This window comes from Gopherus flavomarginatus, chromosome 11 (assembly GCF_025201925.1).
Source record: "Gopherus flavomarginatus isolate rGopFla2 chromosome 11, rGopFla2.mat.asm, whole genome shotgun sequence".
Classification (NCBI taxonomy): Eukaryota; Metazoa; Chordata; order Testudines; family Testudinidae; genus Gopherus; species Gopherus flavomarginatus.
In genome coordinates, this window is record NC_066627.1 from 2,501 (window position 1) to 21,330 (window position 18,830).

Genomic DNA, 18,830 nt, shown 5'->3' on the forward strand with positions numbered 1-18,830 from the left:
CCAAACCCTAACCCCGACCCTCCCCATAACCTCTAAAGCCTGACCCTCACCTTGACCCCTAACCCTCATCCAGGGCCGGCTCCAGGCCCCAGCATTCCAAACTGGTGCTTGGGAAGGCATTCTTTAAGAGGAAGCAGTCCCTGTTGTTTTGTCCCCATCAGCGTGCCGAATTGCCGCCGAGGACGGCGGGGGCAGTCCGTGTGCCCTTACGGCGGCAAGCGCATTTCCCTGGTGGCAGCAATTTGGCAGCAGCTTCTATGTTTAGCTGTACGCGGGCTTCAGCTAAACATAGAAACTGCTGCCAAATTGCCACCACCGCGCAAACGCGCCTGCCATCCGAAGGGTGCAGGGACTGCCCCCACCACCCACGGTGGCAATTCAGTGTGCTGTTTGGGGCATCGAAAACTGTAGAGCTGGCCCTGCCCTCACCTGACCCTAAACCCAGACCCTAAACCCAACCCCAACCCTACCCTCACCCTAACCCTGACCCTAAACCCTACCCTCACCCGGATCCTAATCCTCTAACACTAACCCGACCCTAACCCTTAAACCTGACCCTATCCCGACCCTAACCTGTGATACACTGGGCCGTGTCAGTCCGGGGACTGCAAGTCCCGTGATGCACCGGGCGTGGCATGGGGGTTGCGAATCTCGCGATGCACGTGTCGCCGCACGTTCCTCTGTTCCACTCACACCCCCTCAAGCCGCGCCTAGGCAACTGCCGCTTCCTGCCTTGCAGGGCCCCCGAGAAGGGTAAAGTCCCGAGCCCCGCAATGAGTGAAGGGAGATAGAGGCCGGGTGATACTGTATTTTCCCGTAGTGGCCAATGGGAGAGGGCGGCTGCAGGTAAATACTACATTTCCCATGGTGCCGCGCGGTTCACAATGGCTGATGGGAGATACAGGCCCACGGAACACTACCCCTCCCATAATGCATTGCTTCACTCCGCTTCCTCCTAGCTCGGCACCAGCTGGCGCGTCTCTGTCTCTGCGATGCGGAGCGTGACCCTCTTCCCAGTGTCTGCAGCGAGGGAGCGCCAGAGATGGGGGCGGAGCGAATGAGGCTGCTCCGGCTACGGGGAAGAGGGGATTTGAGCTGACTCCTCCTTCGTTTGCCACGCCAGAGCTATGGACCCGTTCAGCCCCCTAGTGCTAGCGGCCCCGCTGCACGCACGCACCCCCGGCGGGCATAGCTGTTGCAGGAGCATCTGCCCCGTAGGAGCCGGGCTGCGGTAGAGGCTGGTCCCAGCAGCCAGGCCAGGGTCAGCCTAAGGGTACCTAGGAGGGAGCAGAGCATGCGGCCTGCTCACAGGAGAGAAACGTGCCCAATCCCCTTACTGGCTTGGGGGAGGGGCCACCAGTGAAACTCAGTTCTGGGTTATGGATCCTGCTCACTTCAGTTGGTTCTTGATTTTGGAAGTACCAGAGAGGGTGTTGGCTTTTTCAGTCCCTGCTGCTTAGGGGGTTCCCAGGTTGGGGGCCTACTGTGGGTGATTTATTCCCCTCATCTCCCTCTGGCAGTAACATCCCCACTCAGCTGCTCTCTACTGGCATTTTCTATCCAGATATCTTAACCATTCCCATCAGCATAGTGCAGCCCTCCCCTCCCATGGCTTTTCAGCTGTAAAACGTTTTTGGTTCCTCTCCTAGTTGTACAATCCTGGTGCATGTTCATCCCACTAACTCTTTGCTGTCTGGAATCAGAGTGGTTCTGGGAGAAGTGGAACTGACAAGCCCATTCCATGTAGTCCAGTTGGGACAGAAGGAATTTAGCCACACCCTTCCCACCCCACCAATGAGCTGTTTATAGGGGGAGAGGTCCCTCTATATATTCCTTACTCTAAGCCTCTCTCTTACTGCAGATTCTGGCTTTCATCTACCAGGTGAAGGGCCACACAGATAGAGTAGACACACCGGAAAGCCCACATCCTGGCTCCCATAGAGTCACGTGTGAGAGAGAACCTGGGAATCAGAGCACATGCTGTGTGGAGGTTGGCAGCTTTCGTTTGTCTGTCCAGCTGCAGGGCAAGAGTCAGTTTGGTTGTACAGTACTAGGATGGGCATGAGGCACATGGCATTTACATTGAGTCCATCCTTTCGGAAGCTGTGCCTATCTCACTCTGTGCTCCTTGCTGGCTGGCCTCATGCTCATTGTACTGTGCCTGTGTGGAGGTGTATGGGTACCTGATTCCAGAGCATTCACTGAAATCTTCTGCCTCTCAGATCTAGATTGATCTTGCTTAGAAGCTGGTGGATAAGCTGGAAGGAACTATGACAGCAGATTTCTATCAGGTAACAGAGGCATCAGCAATCAGCATCAAGATCCTCCTGGGGCTGCAGTGCCCAAGCACCAGTTCACCCTTCCTGTTTGTATGTGGGAACTGAGGCACACACTCACCCAAGATCATGCAGCAGGTCTGGGTCAGACCTGGGAGTAGAACCCAGCTGTTCTGACTTCCACACTGGTACCCTCCCAAGTAGATTATGCTGCCATCGTTAGCTTTCTGTGCTGGTTAGCTGTGTAATAGTGAAGGGATTGAAGCAAGACCAGATAGCAGCTCATGAGCACTGTGTTCCCTGGGAGATCCCAGGCTCTGTAACCACCACTTTCTCATTCTCAATCAGCAGATTCCTCCAGCATCTGTGAAATTCATCTCCTCCCGTGCCCATTTGCCATGTCCCAGCAGCTGCCTCCACCTGCCCCTTCAAAGGTGTTCCTCAGCATCTTTCTGCAGAGGTCTGGGGGTTGCCTGGTTGGCCCCTGAGGCTGAGTGGCTGCGTATGCTCAGGAGCTCTCTTGTGCTGAAATGGTGGGTGCGGGGAGTTCTGGCTCACCTCTCTTCCCCCATTCTCATGCTGCTGTGTTGCTTGATAAGTGCTAGTTCCCTTAGAACAGGGCTGGCCAACCTGTGGCTCCAAAGCCACAAGCGACTCCTCATAAGTTAATATGCAACTCCTTGTATAGGCACCAACTCCAGGGTGGGAGCTACAGGAACCAACTTTTTAATGTGCTGGAGGGGGAGGGGAGTGCTCACTGCTCTGCCACAGGCCCCTCCCCATAGCCTGCCCTGCCCCTTGCCCCCAGAGCCTTCTGCATGCCACAAAACAGCTGATCAGGAGGGTGGGAGACACTCTGGTGGGTGGGAGATGCTGGGAGCAGGTGGGGGCGGCTGGCGTGTTACTGTGCCTCTTTAGCAAAGTACATTGGTAAATTCTGGCTTAGGTTGGCTGCGCCTGCCTTAGCAACAGCAAGTCACTGCTCAGATGGCCCTGAGTTGTGCGAGGCAGCAGCAAACAATTCCAGGCCTCCCACTCACAGAGCATTGGTTCCTCCAGATCCAGCAGCTGAAAATACACCCCTTTCCATAGTGTTTCAGTGGCAAGATTGGTTGGAGCATTGTAGCCATTTCCTGCTTAGTCAAGTTCCCCCAAGCCAGACCATTTGGGGATTTCTGTGGCACCAGGTTGGGTGGCCAGCCAGTCAATGGAGAATCTACCACAACCTTTGGTAAATTGTTTCCAAGGGTTAATTTAACACTTTAATGCTAGTCTGAATTTGTTTAGCTTCAACTTCCAGCCATTAAATTGTGTTCTACCTTTCTCTGCCAGCTTGGAGAGGCCATTATTAAATACTCTAACTACATGGGAAACAAATAATTGTTACCTCTTAACCTTCTCTTATTAATATATTCTGATTATGTGAACACAACTCTATTAGGGTAGGAAATGATGTCACACACCCTTTTGAAGGTAACTTGTCTTGGTGCACTTAAAAGCATCAAATACTAATTGAAAATATTTTACCGTAAAACTGGTTTATGCTGCTTATTTCATATTCAAGTTTCAAAAAACTCTAATTTATGTCATTAACTACAGAGTTACACAATTCTGGGTTTGGCCCTGGTCCTGCAAACTCATGCACGAGTAAAAATATATGAACATGTGGTCCTTGCAGGTGTTTAGAGGCCCTGCACCTTTCCCCAGGATCTGGGCAATGTGCAGAGAATGAGCTTAAAGTCAGACATTGACAAAGGGACCATTACCTGCCAGGGATTGGAAGATGTGGGGGTAGGGTGACATAATGGAGAACTATCTTTGTGCTGCCAGATGCACTCTTTGCAAATTCACGAACAACCTTAAAGTACAAAACAAAACCACCACTATTGGTTGGGCTGCACCCAGGGGGGCTCAGCAGGCTGGAGATATAGGGCAGGGGAACAACTTCCCTGATGCACTGAGGCCTGGCTGGAAATGAATGTGATAAACATTGGACTTCCCATGATGCACTGCAGCAGGAAAGCACTGGCAGCGTTTGTCTCTCCAGCTACAGGGCAAGAGTGACTACATTTCCCATACATGCCAACCAAGGAAGATCAGGGACAACCGAGTCCATCCAGGAAGTCCCTGGGGCATTTCACTGCTCTCCTCCCTATTTGGTGCACATATTGGATGGCAGAGGGTGGAGATGGAAGCTGACCCATGGCCACCTCCTGCCCTGCATCCTCCAGCAAGCCTCTCTGAAAACCAGAATTGCCCAGTATCCTGCCAATAGTATCCCCTCCCAGAAATCAAAAGTGCCAGTCTGGCCAATACTGTCCCATCCCCCTAAAACAGGTCAGTAGTGGTCTCTGCCTCCCACCCAGAACCAGGAAGTGCCTCAGTCCTGGCAGTGTCATTCTCCCCCACATATCCAAGTGCCCATTTCCTGTCATTAGTGTACCCCCAACACATCATCCTGCCCATGCTGTGAATGAAAGGCTCTTGCTCTATGCAATTCCATGGCTGGGTCAGGGGTCATCTCCTCAGTGTTCGTCCTTGTAATTTTACCCACAGCTGGAGCCAATGTCTGATTTTCTACTGTGGCCATGACTGCAGCAGCTAAGCACTTCCCAGGTACATCAGGACTGCACGGTAAGGGTGCCAGGGAGACCCATGGAGTCTACTCACCTTGCTCGCACAGGAATCAGCATTTGTCTCTTACCGCATCCATGAAACTTGGTGCAAACTTTTAGATGCCCTCCTCCTATTGAAGCCCCTTTAGTTCTGCTCAAACATCCTCATGAACCCATGAGACGGAGCAGTATTATCCCCACTGGAGCAACGAGGCACAGAGATTCTGCAAGATGCCCTGTGTCATACAGCAAGTCTTAAGACAAGACAGGCTTGGACCTAGATCTCCTTAAGGACACCCTTCCTTACATTTTTCCCAGAGCTTTGCTCTGTACAGGTAAAGAAATGTATTTATATGAAATGGCTGAGAGAGAACTAATGAATGAACACATTCTTCCCAACCACAAGACAGTTTTTCAACTTGACACAGAAAACCTGAAGTGAGAAGAACTGATGAAAAATTCTTATTTTTTCTGCAGCTCAAATGTAACAGAACTGCTGGTGGCAATGTTGTCGCTGTCTTATTCCCAGGCGATTAGACACACAAGGTGGGTGAGATTTTTTTTTTTTTTTTTTAAATTGGACTGACTTCTGTGGTGAAAAACAAGCTTGCAAGCTGCACAGAACTCTTCTTCAGGTGACCAGTCTGTGAAAGCTTCTCTCTAACCAACAAAAGTTGGTCCAAAAGACATTACTACACCCAACTTGTGTCCCTAAAAACAGGACTAGGTCAGGCAGTAGGTGACTGTCCTGCAGTGGGCCATATGATTGTATCAAAAGGTCAAGAAATGCAACCTAGGCTAATCCTCTATGACAGCTTCCCCAGAATTATGCACTTTGGGCTCCCTTAGTTCTACAATGAAATGCTATGCTTTAAGGGGATATTTTCATTGTTTGTGCTGGAAAGATCCTTGGGGCAGAGTGTGTCCAATTATACAGCAGAAGTCAAGAGTTAACACCTGCTGATACAGGCCTGGTGCAGTAAACCAAACACTTATATGCACTCCAGGACAGACTGAATGTTTTTCTTAAGATATTGATGCCCAAACCCATATGCAGAGGTCTGTCCAATAATGGCTACAGAACACATAAACCCTCAGCACTAGCAGACAGAGTTCAGCTGTAAGTCGTTGCCTCAGCTACTCCCAAAGGTCACATCACCCTAGGCTTGTGTGTTAGAAAAGTACACAACATTGCAGCATTAGTGACTCACACAGAAAGTCTGCTTTGTCCTCAAATAAACCCAATCTTTACTCAAGAGGGACAAGTTAATCAGGGAGCGGCATCCCAGAGTCCAGGGCCCATTCCACAGAAAACAGGACCAGCCCTAAACTGGAGGGAAGCTTTTGTCTGGGGAACTTTCCAGAAGGCAAGTCCTTACGGATGAGTTTGGAACCCACCTGTCATGTCTCAGCCCTCATCCACAGACAAGTTCTCAACATTTTAGTCTTAAAAGGGGGTGAACAGTCAGATTTATGCTCCTTCCACCCCACAGGTACAGAGGCCCGTGTTTAACCTCAGAAAGGGTAAACTTGGTTGGAAGAGTCAAGATGTGTGCATCTCAAATCTGAACTGGAAGCAGCAGCCACCTCTCCTTGCTTTTCTGGTGCACATTTATTAGCTATCGGGGCTCAAGCATTAGTGCCCCTTAATAAGGTTTTGTCCTTTGAACCTTTCATCCAACCCATGACTGGGACTCAGAGAAGACCTGGGCCTTTCCTCACCCCAGCAAACAAGGCAGCCGCCTGAATCATAGAATATCAAGGTTGGAGGGGACCTCAGGAAGTCATCTAGTCCAACCCTCTGTTCAAAGCAGGACCAATCCCCAGATACCACAACCCTGGGTTTAGCAGGCCAATGCTCAAACCACTGAGCTATCCTTCCCTCCCCAGAACTGGAAGGGACCCTGAAAGGTCATTGAGTCCAGCCCCCTGCCTTCACTAGCAGGACCAAGTACTGATTTTGACCCAGATGCCTAAGTAGCTCCCTTGAGGATTGAACTCACAACCCTGGGTTTAGCAGGCTAATGCTCCTCCCACCGAGCCCAGCTGATAATACATTTGGAGAAACAATACTCAGCTCCAGGAGTAGGATATCTGCTAGTGCACAAACCCCTGGCCTGCACTATGAGACATGCATCCCGCACCAAAAACTCTTTGTGGTACATCGTGCTCCTACTTGTCCCCTTCACCAACTGCTCTGTCATTATCTCCCTCCATTGTGGCAGATGCCACTGCATATGCTGGGCCAGAGGGTACTCCCAGGTGGACAGATGCAAGTAGACGCACCAGGTAAAAACCATACTTTTTTTTTTAATTGTTAAATCATAGAGGTATCAAAATTAAAAGAGGAAAATTACAAGGGATTTAACAGAACTATGGGGCGAGCTAGGGGTGCGGCAGGAGACAACACCATGAACACGTGGGTGGGCAGTGAGGAGGAGGCTGGGGAGGGGCTGGTGACAGGCTCAATCTCAGGTGGGCGCCTTGCTGGGGGGGTTGCACCAGTGGTTTAGGAGTCATCTTCACCATTGGCACTGTCTCTGTCGTCCTCTCCTTCCTCTGCCTCCTTCTCGTCACCCTTGATGGATTCCAGCTGGGGGAGAGGGGACAGGAAGGGGTTAGCCACAGTGACACCCACTCTGCCTTGGCTCTCTCTGGTTTCAGGGTTCATACCTGGTCATCCCCTCGATCCTCATTATCATCATCATCCAGCAGGTCCCCCTCCTCGGCAGAGTCATCTGCCCCAGCCTCAGACTCCATCTTCACGTTGCTCTCCTCCTTCTTCATGGAGCTGCTGCTCTGCTCCTCCTCAGATTTCTCGTTCTTCATCTCTGCAGGGCGTGAGGATGGGTATCAGGGAAAATGCCACCTCAGGGCCTCGTGCTCACCCACCATCCAGGGAGCTGAGGCTGCTCCGAGCAAAGGACACCCCTTGGAGGGAGACAGATTATCCCAACCCTGCCACAACTCCACACCAAGGACAAATCAACGTGGGTCCCCCGAGGGAGCCCCACACCTTTCTCCACCCCCCCTCTCACCCGTCTGTTTACTTTGATCCTTCTCGATCTTTTCCAGGCTCTCCAACAGCGAATCCACTTTCTGTTTGATCTGGGTCAGCTCCTTCTTAATGGTCTGGATGTCATCACCTTTCACTGAAACCCAAGAAAAGCAGGGGACTGATTGCCACTAGGACCCATCCCAACAGGGTACAGGCTGCAACCCTAACTCTGGAATGCAGGGCCGTAAGACCCCACACAGGTAAGGGATAGTATCAGTACACACTATTCAGCGTGGGTCTGGCACCTGCAGCCCACCTGACCCTGCCCCAGATCCCTGAAGTCAGCACTGCACGCTCAGTCAGACACGTACATTTACCAGACTTGGAGGACGATCCTCGCTGACCACTCTTGGAATTAAAGCCACTCTTGCCTCGGCGGGAGGTGTTGCCAGAGACACGCTGGCGTTTGGAGGGCACCACAGCCCGAGCGATGGGGGGAGGTGGGGGCACGCGTGCTGGGTAGCTGTACATCCTAGGAGCAGGAGGAAAACAGTGACCCCTGAGCAGCAGGACCTTCATGTACCCACCTGCACACTGAGCTGCAGAGTGTTACGCCCCTTGAGAGACTGTGTGTGCAGTGCTAAAGCTTATCGTCATCCTCCCAGGACACTCAACGTACCTGTCATAGTAATCCCGCTGGAAATCATAGTCCAGGTCAAAGGAGGACCTGGAAGAGAAAGCCCATGAGACAGGGTCAGGATGGGCAGACAGCCGGGGGTGGGAGGGTGGGGGGAGAAGGGTGGAAGAGGAGAAGGAGGAAGTGATGGTGGGGAGGGACCCTGCTGAGCAAGTGGGGAAAGAGGTGCTGCTGCACCAAACCTGCTCCTCATGGAGACAGGACCCAGCAGCCCAGCCTGAGAGACTCACTGGCTTCTCAGTGCAGGTTATACACACACACGGAGCCACATTACAGGAGGAAGGGGTAGCTTTGCAGAGCAAACTCACCAGCACCTGTCTCTCCAGTTGGCCTACTACCCAGCTGCTATGAGCTGGGATGGGCCTAGGCAGAACCTCCCACACCCAGGGAGCCCCAGCAATTCAGACACTTGGGGCAGGGGCCTAGGCAGCCCAAGACACCCAATGGAGGCATCTCATATGCAGCCACTTCCCAACATCCCTCCCCACCTCTGGGAGACAGAGAGAGAGAGAGAGAGAGAGAGAGAGAGAGAGAGAGAGAAGCTGCCCACGCAGGGCATTAACGCGATATAAAAAACATAAGGGTCCCGACCTGACTAGAGGGGACGGAGAAGGTGGTGCAGCTACTGACCCGTACATCTCCGCTGCCGACCGCTTCACGCCTGCCTTGCCTCGGTTCACCTTCGGCTCAGCCGCAAGGTTGATATCTGGGAAAGAAGCAAACATGCTGAGCAGACAGCCCTACTCCTCATGGATGCGAGGAACTAACACCACTTCGACTGACTGGAGCCAGGCCCATAGGGGACAGCTCCTCGATCAGAGCTACTCTCCCTCACTGGACTGCTAGCTCTGACCAGTGCAGCTCACCGACATAAAGTGATAGTATGATCCATGTCCCTCTCCAGCACGACTCGATACCTGGCCCCACCAAATGGGCCATGGGGAATAGCTGGCAGTGGGGAGGCAGACACACAAGCGCTCATCTACCACAGAGGCCAGGCAATGGGAAGGCTCCCCACACAGGCAAGGCTTTCCCAGAGAAAATTCCCAACTGCAGACTGTGACCACAATGTATCCAGCTTGCAACAGGGCCTGTGTGTGTCAAAGTGACCCAGCCACACACTGGCAACAGGGAAAGTGGCAGATTGCACAATGGGTGCCTCAGTCTCCATACAACCCCACAGACATCTTCCGATTCACACCTCTGTGCTCAAGACTTCTTGAGCATCATACTCATCTCCCTTGACAGGTCAGCACTAGGTGTCTGTTGGCTGCTGGCCAGTGCCCATAACAGCTTCTGAGATAAACGTGAGCCCTGGGGGAAGAGGCAGTGGCATCTCTTGTATCAGAGATCTGCAGAGGGTCAGAAACCTGCCACTCTGGAACCTCCCATCCCAGCTCCCCACCCACCCCCATCTATTCCATGTTCACCTTTCTCCTGCTCCCTCCTAGCTCCTGTGACCAGGCGCTGCAGGGGGGCACCTCAATAGCCCAACCACTAGCCAGGATGGGCATGTTGGATGAAGCTCATAAAAAACCTGGCTGGTGATGAGCTTACCTTCTGCAGTGTGCGTGGATGGGGTGGGAGGCACAGCTAGAGGATGACCACCAAGGGTCTGGCCAGCAATCTCCCTGATACGGTGTCGCAGGGTTAGGGCAGACAGGAGGTGCTCACCTGGGACCAGGCCAATGCTATCCCTGACATCTCCAGAGTATGTGAGAGTGGGGGACTCTCTGGTCTGGCTTAGGGATGCAGTCAGGAGGTGCTCACCTAGGACCTTGCCCATGCTAACCCCACGATACTCCTCAGTGTGCAGGAAGGGGTATCTAATCTGAGTTAGGGATGCAGCCAGGAGGCACTCACCTAGAACCTGGCCTGCGATCATCCGGCCATCCTCCCCAGCCACAGCAGCGCGGGCATTCCGCTCGTTGACGTACTGCACAAAGGCAAAGCCCTTGTGCACAGAGCAGCCCACAATTTTGCCATACTTGGAGAAGATCGCCTCCACGTCAGACTTCTTCACCACCAGCGTGTTGAGATTCCCAATGAATACACGCGAGTTCATGGAGCGTGGGTCTGTCTTGTTGGTGACGTTGCTGGCCATGGCTCACGCGCAGCACGGACCTGCTGGGGTTGGGAGAGCTGGTCAGAGGGACAGTCACAGAAATGAACACACCCCATCTCCCTGCATCTCGGAGCCAGGTCCCATCTCCACTGCCTTCCATCCGGGCATCCAAGTGCTTTAGGACAAGGGACCGCGATCTCAGAACCTCCAGTCACACCACAAGGCAGGACTCTCACAGTTAAGACTTGGGCGAGAAGAGGGAAGGCCTGTCCATGGCTACACAGTGATCCAGGGTCAGGGACAGCCAGATCCACCCCCTTTTAGAACTACCATTGTACAAGGCACTGGTGAGGGCTCATCTGGAATATGTCATGCAATTCCAGTCTCCCATGTTCTAGAAAGATGCAGTCAAACTGGAACAGGTGCAGAGAGAGCCTGCTAGGATGATCATAGACTCATAGACTCTAGGACTGGAAGGGACCTCGAGAGGTCATCGAGTCCAGTCCCCTGCCCTCATGGCAGGACCAAATACTGTCTAGACCATCCCTAATAGACATTTATCTAACCTACTCTTAAATATCTCCAGAGATGGAGATTCCACAACTTCCCTAGGCAATCTATTCCAGTGTTTAACTACCCTGACGGTTAGGAACTTTTTCCTAATGTCTAATCTAAATCTCCCTTGCTGCAGTTTAAGCCCATTGCTTCTTGTTCTATCATTGGAGGCTAAGGTGACTGGATGACTGGAAAACCTACCTTATGAGGGGAGACTTAAGGAGCTTGCCTCATTTAGCCTAACAAAGTGAAGGCTGAGGGGAGATGTGACTGATCTCTGTAAATACATCAGTGGGATAAACACCAGGGAGGAAGGAGTTATTTTAGTTAAGAACCAATGTTGGCACAACAAATGGTTTTACACTGTCCATCAACAAGTTTAGGCCTGAAATGAGACAAAGGTTTGTAACCATTATAGGTCTGAAGTTCTGGAAGACCATAAGAACAGCCATACCAGGTCAGACCAAAAGGTCCATCTAGCCCAGTATCCTCTCTTCCCACAATGGCCAATGCCAGGTACCCCAGAGGGAATGAACAGAACAGGTAATCAGCAAGTGATCCATCCCGTCACCCATTCCCAGCTTCTCGCAAACAGAGGCTAGGGACGCCATCCCTGCCCATCCTGCCTAATAGCCATTGATAGACCTATCCTCCATGCATTTATCTAGTTTTTTTTTTTTAACCCTGTTATAGTCTTGGCCTTCACAACATCCTCTGGCAAGGAGTTCCACAGGTTGACTATGCACTGTGTGAAAAAATACTTCTTTTGTTTGTTTTAAACCTGCTGCCTATTAATTTCATTTGGTGGCCTCTAGTTCATGTGTTATGAGGATGAGTAAACAACATTTCCTTATTTGCTTTCTCCATAACAGTAAAGATTTTAGAGACCTCTCTCACATCCCCCCCTTAGTCATCTCTTTTCCAAGCTGAAGTCCCAGTCTTATTAATCTCTCCTCATACAGCAGCCATTCCAAACCTCTAATTATTTTTGTTGCCCTTTTATGAACCCTTTCCAAGTCCAATATATCTTTTTTGAGATGGCGCAACCACATCTGCACATAGTATTCAAGATGTGGGCATACCATGGATTTATATAGAGGCAATATAATATCTTCTGTCTTACTATCTATCCTTTTCTTAATGATTCTCAACATTCTGTTTGCTTTTTTGACTGCCGCTCCACAGAGTGGATGTTTTCAGGGAACTATCCACAATGACTCCAAGATCCCATGCCAAGGGGAGCAGTGGAGGAAAAAAAACCCTAATTTGTTTCAAGAGCTTTATAAGCTTTATAAGTTTATGGAAGGGATGATATAAGGCAGCCTACATTGGCAAAAGGCCCATCTGTGATGTCTATTAGCAAATATCCCCAACAGTCAGAAATGAAACACTAGATGGGGAGGGTTGAGTTACTACAGAGAATTCTTTCCCAGGTGTCTGCCTGGTGGGTCTTTCCCACATGCTCAGAGTCTAAACACCATATTTGGGGTCAGGAAGTAATTTTCCCCCAGAACAGATTGGCAGAGACTGGGGTGGAGGGAGGTGGGGGGGTTGCACCTTCCTCTGCAATGTGGAACACGGGCCATTCGATAGTTTGAACTAAAGTAAATGGTGGATTCTCTGTAACTTGAAGTCTAAGTCAAGATTTGAGGACTTCAGTAGATCAGCCAGAGGTTACTGGCCTATTACAGGAGCCTATAGATGAGATTCTATAGCCTGATGCGCATGAGGTCAAGCTAAATCATCATGATTGTTTCTTCTGTCCTTCAAGTCTATGAGTAATACTTTGTATTAAAGTTGCTGCAGAAGACACTAATACCTACGGAGAGGAGAGCCACAACGCCTAGCCCTAGGCACTTGCCTAGCTCTCCAACTTTTCCTGACCCTGGAATACAGCCAGTGTCACATCCAGTCACATAGGGCTCTGTCTGGCCCGGAATCACCTGGCAGCAGCCACCACCTCAGAGGAAGGGCTAAGAAACCCTGCACCAGGCAGTTTCCCCCCCAACTCCCTCAGTTAGGGGTCAATCCAGACTCTGGAGGAAAGCTTAGATGCCTTCCACCTTTGGGTTTTAGGATGGGATTTCCAAAAGGAGCCTAGGAGTTTGGGACATGGGCAATAGTCCCCCTCAGTACTTTTGGCTATCCCAGTCTTAAACCTGGCTAATGGAACTCTAGATGCACATGCCCAATCTGCCTGCACCCTATCAACCTCTTGGCCTCCTCAACGACACCATGTGATGGAGAGTTCCACTGGCTACGTGTCCATGGCATAAAACTATTTCCTTTCTAGCAGCATCATACTAGCTGCTTTTCCATTTCATTAACTCTGCCCTTGGTTCTGTAATGCGACTGCTGATCTACCAGCCATTGTTGTGTAACCCTTCATTCTCTCCTCTCCATGAGGAGCTGTCCCAATGGGAACAAGCAGCCCTATCTTGACTCATGTGGGCCCCTGGATCCTTTCTCCCAGCAGGCCATTTCCATACTGGAGTGGGGGCTGGACAGTATTCGTGCAGATCCTGCCTTGTGCCCCACACCAGCCAACTCAGTCCAAGGAGGCAGAGTGACCTTCCTTGGGTCACTCAGCAACATAGGAGCTCACCTCAGACCCAAGCACTTCACTAAGTGCTCACCCTCCCCGACATTCTGTGCTTGCCTTCCCAGCTGCCCTACAGACAAGAAGCCTTTCATGAAAAAGCGATGACTCGCCCCTTCTAATGGAGACTGGCACAGGATATGATGGGCATAGGGCAGTATACAGGCACTGTGCCATCAGTGGTATGAGGTAGGAATCAGCATGGGGGCCATGCTGCATGACATGAAGATGGAGCACAGCCTTATTTCCACTTGCCTCTGATTAAGGGGATGTTCTCTCATGGAGCTGCAGGGGGCTAGGAGGGGAAGGGAACAGAGGTCTGGGAGACTTCTTGAGAACTGTCCCCCATCTCTCAGGATGAGATTCACCCTTTACACTCAACTCCACTGAACAGAAGATTGTTGCTCCCACACACACAAAGACAGCCCCTCTCCCCAAAAGGTCAAAGCATTAGGGGCTGGTGAGATTAACACACCTGCATTTCGACAAGCCAGAGCATCTGCCAGGAGCTCAAGCACCATACAATGAACATGGCGCCAGTGGCAGTTCTTGCTGCAGGAGCCCTTGGACTAAAATAACAGGGGCAGCTGCAAGTCAGGATTGAGGGGCCTCAGCAGAGCTTGGTGAGGACTCCAGAACTTGCGAGCATGTCACTGAGTGGAGAGGTCAGCATGCTCCATCCTCACACGTGGTTCAACCTCCTGGTGCTTTTGCACATACCAACCACAGACAAGAAAAGAGAGAACCTACACACAATTCTAGCAAGATGTCATCTGGGACCTGGCGCTCAGGACCAAGACCCTCAAACCCAGAGGCCTCCGGTCCCACAGCAGGGAGGGGAAAGTCCCTCTATAGACAGATTCAGACCATCCCGCCTGGGATCCTGTGCTCAGCTTTGGGGTCCTCACTGGGAGGGACATCTGAGGAGAGCAGCACAATGGTTCGTGGATGCTGGAAAGTTGCACATCTTGGGCAGCTGAGCCTGACTAATTGTGCGTTGAGAACAAGATTTCCATGGCTTCCTTTCCTCTGTCTCTCTCCAACCCAGAGCTTCTTGTGATGCAGCTTTTTGAGGTGGAAATGTGACCACACGTATACAGCCCGCTTGGCTATCATGGCTGATCTTTCCCCTCCCACCACCAGAGCCACATGACCATGGCCCTTACCATGAGAGCACTCCCCCACCCCGCAGGTCTGCTAATGCACGTCTCTGCAGCAAGCTAACCTTAGTCCATGCCTGAGATACAACACTGGCACCCACAACAATGCCTCCTCCATGCCAGGGCCTTTAGTTCTGGCTGCTGAAGCTTGCAGTAAAACATATTGGCCCTCACACCTCTTACCATGGCCCAAGATGGGTTTGTATCTGCGCCGCACGTGGGACCACCAGCTGCCGCTGCTGCTTCAGGCTGAGTGTCCATGTCGTGGTGGGTTGTTTGTGAGGGAAGGACGGCGTAGAGGAAGAGCAGGAGGAGGGTTTGGGGGTCAAAGGAGGAGAGGGGCTGTTTGGGGAAGGGCCATCGCTATCAGGAGCGATCAGCACCACAGACATCATATTGCAGCAACAGTTTAAAAATTGTACAAATGAAAGATTAAAAATAAAAAATAAAAATATAAAAAAAAATACAGACTTCCAGAGATGTTCTAAAACAATTCAGGAGAAACCAGGTCCCGCTCTCAGCAGCCAAGCAGTCAGGGGGGAAAAAAAAGAGTTAGCGTGATCAATCCACTTTAAAAATTTAAAAACCTTCCACAGTCAGGAACACTCAGAAAAACTCGATTTCATCCGGTTAAAAATCAGCAGTGTCATTATCATCACCATCAGCAATATATCAGCATAGTCAAGTCATCAGCATTATAGTAGTATAATAGTAATAGTAACTAGTAACAACAATAAAAAGGAAATCAGTGGAAAGGCAGGAAAAATGGAAAAAAAAATTGGAATAACTTACTGTAGCTGAAGATCAAAAAAATCTCACTGTAAAAAAACAAAAATAAAAATAGCCCAGATTAGAAAAACGGGAGGTGCCAAAAGGTCAAGTCAGCAATGATCATTTCTGTTCTCTCCCTCTCTCTTTCTGTTCCAGCCACGGTTACCACAGAACCGCCTGGGGAGAGCTCTCTGTAGGAGACAATCACAGCCCTTTGCACATCATCATTTCACTCTAAAAATACCCGAGGAGAGGTCAGCTCATGAGGGGCGAAAAGGCTCCTCATCTACCCCAGCTGCTGCAGAAAAAAATAGAGATAGAGACTTTAAAAATTACATCTTAAATCCAGCTCCAGTTTGGTGCAGGGAGCACTAGGCCACAGGGACACCGTTAAAATGGCTCTATAAAATTGGGAGATGTGCGTGTGTGGGGAGGGGGGTTAAAACGAAGCTGAGCTCCAGTGAGAAGGGATGGGGTTTCGCCTTGCTGCCCTGTGAAAGGAGAAGGGACAGATTGAGTCAGGGTTCCTCAGAAACACTGCACGCATCTCCCACTCGCGCGCCAAGAGACCTGCCTACCTCCCAGGGGGCCCTAAGCTCACAGATGCCCTGGCTCAATTAGGGCTCTGGGTGTGATGAAACTGTATCCATCTTAATCTCTCTGCTTCTCCCTGTCACCAAAGCAACAGCTCAGATGACTTGTGAGCACAGACACCTGTGAGCTTGTGGCAGGAGGCAGCTTCAAGTGGGGGTGCATCATGTTCACACACCATGAGGCAATGAGGACGAAGGGAAGGAGCACATGCATATGCTGAAGCCAATCCTGACAGAGGATTGGGAGAGGAACCTACAAGACAGTTAACTGGAACTCCAGGACTGTGGGGGGTTTGAAGCACCACAGCCTCCTGGGGTTGGAAGAAAATATCCCCTTCCCCTTCCTGTCAGGCATTACAGAAGGCAGCTTGCTATTGGAAAAGGGGATGAGGCTGCCTTCTTTCTCTCTGAAGAGACCAGCATTAGCTGGAGATGGGATACCAGGCTATGTGGGCCCACTGCCCTGTGGGGCCATGGCTATGATGTGAAAGAAATACCAGTTTACATGGGCCCATCTATCTGATCCAGCATAAAAGAGGATGGGGAGAATCCTAGGGTAGATGGGCCCATTACCACACTGGTTCAGAACACAGACAGAGAAAGTAGATTAGATGTGCAGATGTGTAGTGGGGAAGACATTAGGAAAGGAAGTGCCCTGTACCTTTAGTATACACTGCCACCACATGCTCCCCATCATGGTTCAGGGACAGCCTGAACTGCAGGATCCATGTTACCCCAGCATAAGTCACATTGTAAGTAACTCTCTCCTTCAAATCATCTCTGATCACTAGGAATAAGGCAGAGTCCCAGGCTACACCATAGGGGGACAGGATCCTCTCACTCTCACCTGTTGCTATGTTTATTAAACAACAAGAATGTCTACATGAGGCTATGCCTCTAGGATTTGAGCTCCACAAGGGTTTCCCCAGCCCACTGTCACTCAAGAGAGGAGATGTGATAGTGGGGAAGCTGACACTGTCCAGTTTGGAGTCACAACAGCCACCAAATGCCTGCTGTTTCACGCAAGGTTTGGGTTAGATGGTACGTCCCCATGTAGAGACACACACAGCCCAGATTTGCATCAGCTGCCCAAATCCCTACAGTGATGTTTGTGCCCAGGGACCATTTACAGACAATTCTTGAACCAGAGATGATAAAGGGGCTAGCCACCGCTCCTGGCAGGGGTCTGAATGTGTGGCCCCTCCCTGCCATATGAGTAGAATGGCAAGTGGCCCCAACAAAGTGTGTTTTGTGAGAGGGTATATGTGCCAGCCGATCCTGATCATAGAGACAGTCTGTGCACCCTCATGCAGCCCCCACCACCACAGGCACATCTGGGCTCACTGCAACTGACATCCTGGGGGGAGGAGAAGGCACTCCCGCCCAGACACCTCTCCGGCCAACTTCCAGGTCTTAGCCATCTCAACCACGGGGGTCAGCACAAAGGAGGATGCGTGTGAGGGCAGCCCTCCTCCCCGTGCAAGGAGGCACTGGTTTCTCCTGGGGCTGGAGGGACCACATCGCAAATTCCGGCACTCCCCCACAATCCTACTCTCTAGGACGTACCATTCACCACCACCCCGGGGGGGGGGGTGTCAACAGGGTCAGGATATTTACTGTACCAGTCATCCCGAACTCCCCCGCCCCGCCTACCCTGGTCTCCGAGTTCCGGGGAAGAAAGCGAGATTTTCTGTTTCGGCAGCGCCATTCCCCCTCCCCAGAAAAGGAGACTCTCCCCCCCGGAACAGACCATTATCTCACCCCCATTTCCATCACTGGCCTTCCCAAAGAAAAGGGTAGATTTCCCTCCCCTGGACCGCACCATGGGGGGGGGGGACGCAAGATGTCCCCTCACCCGCTATTACCGGAGAGGAACATGTATCCCCCGCCCGAGGACCAGGACGCCCACCATTATCGGGGGAGGAGATGGTGCGTGTCGTCCTCCCCCGCTCCAGGGCCGCACCGTTCGCGGGACGAGGGCAATACGTGTGTCGAGCCCCTCCCCGGCACTGGGGAGGGTGATGCCTCCCGGGCCAGGACCGCACCGTTAACCCTCAGGAAAGGCTCGCGAACGACTCACTCACCGCTAGACCCCAATAAGGCTCCGCGTCACACTCACTATCTCTCCACGGCCCCCTCACTCCGAGCTCCTCACAAAATGGCGCCTACACCGCCCTCTGCGCCGCGCAGCCCGGACTAATCTGTGCCCGCCCCCTCCACGCCTCCATTGGAGGGCGGGAAAGCCCTTCTCAACAGCAATTGGCTACTGTGGAAGTCGAGCACAATACTGGCCAATGAGAGCAAAGAAAGTGAGGGGGAGGCCAGGAGTGGCTCTGTCCCTCTCTCCAGCATGGGACGGAGAAAAAAATAACGATTGGCAGAGAAACGTGTCACTCCCCGACTTTGCTCCAATTATCCATTCTGATTGGCCTGTCATTCTCCCCCGTTTCCTTTACATTTTCCTTTCTGATTGGATGAATAACTCATCAGACTCCGCTCTA

The 18,830-nt window shown here is 51.5% G+C and overlaps 1 protein-coding gene across 12 annotated transcripts; it reads right to left on the reverse strand.

The window, feature by feature from the left end:
* Positions 1 to 7,181: 7,181 nt before the first annotated feature.
* On the reverse strand, positions 7,182 to 18,530 carry HNRNPC (heterogeneous nuclear ribonucleoprotein C). 12 transcript variants are annotated; one of them, XM_050919002.1, is made up of 10 exons: positions 18,414 to 18,530; positions 16,073 to 16,227; positions 15,758 to 15,783; positions 10,450 to 10,710; positions 9,178 to 9,292; positions 8,569 to 8,616; positions 8,261 to 8,421; positions 7,930 to 8,043; positions 7,565 to 7,722; positions 7,182 to 7,484 (listed from the first exon to the last, which is right to left on the reverse strand). In XM_050919002.1, exons 4-10 carry the CDS (start codon positions 10,688 to 10,690, stop codon positions 7,401 to 7,403), a joined length of 921 nt encoding a protein of 306 aa, XP_050774959.1. In that variant the 5' UTR covers positions 10,691 to 10,710; positions 15,758 to 15,783; positions 16,073 to 16,227; positions 18,414 to 18,530; the 3' UTR covers positions 7,182 to 7,400. The 12 variants fall into 12 exon arrangements, with proteins under 12 accessions (XP_050774959.1, XP_050774956.1, XP_050774957.1 ...); XM_050918999.1 differs by having other exon boundaries at positions 10,450 to 10,713; XM_050919000.1 differs by lacking the exon at positions 16,073 to 16,227 and having other exon boundaries at positions 18,414 to 18,528.
* Positions 18,531 to 18,830: the final 300 nt, after the last annotated feature.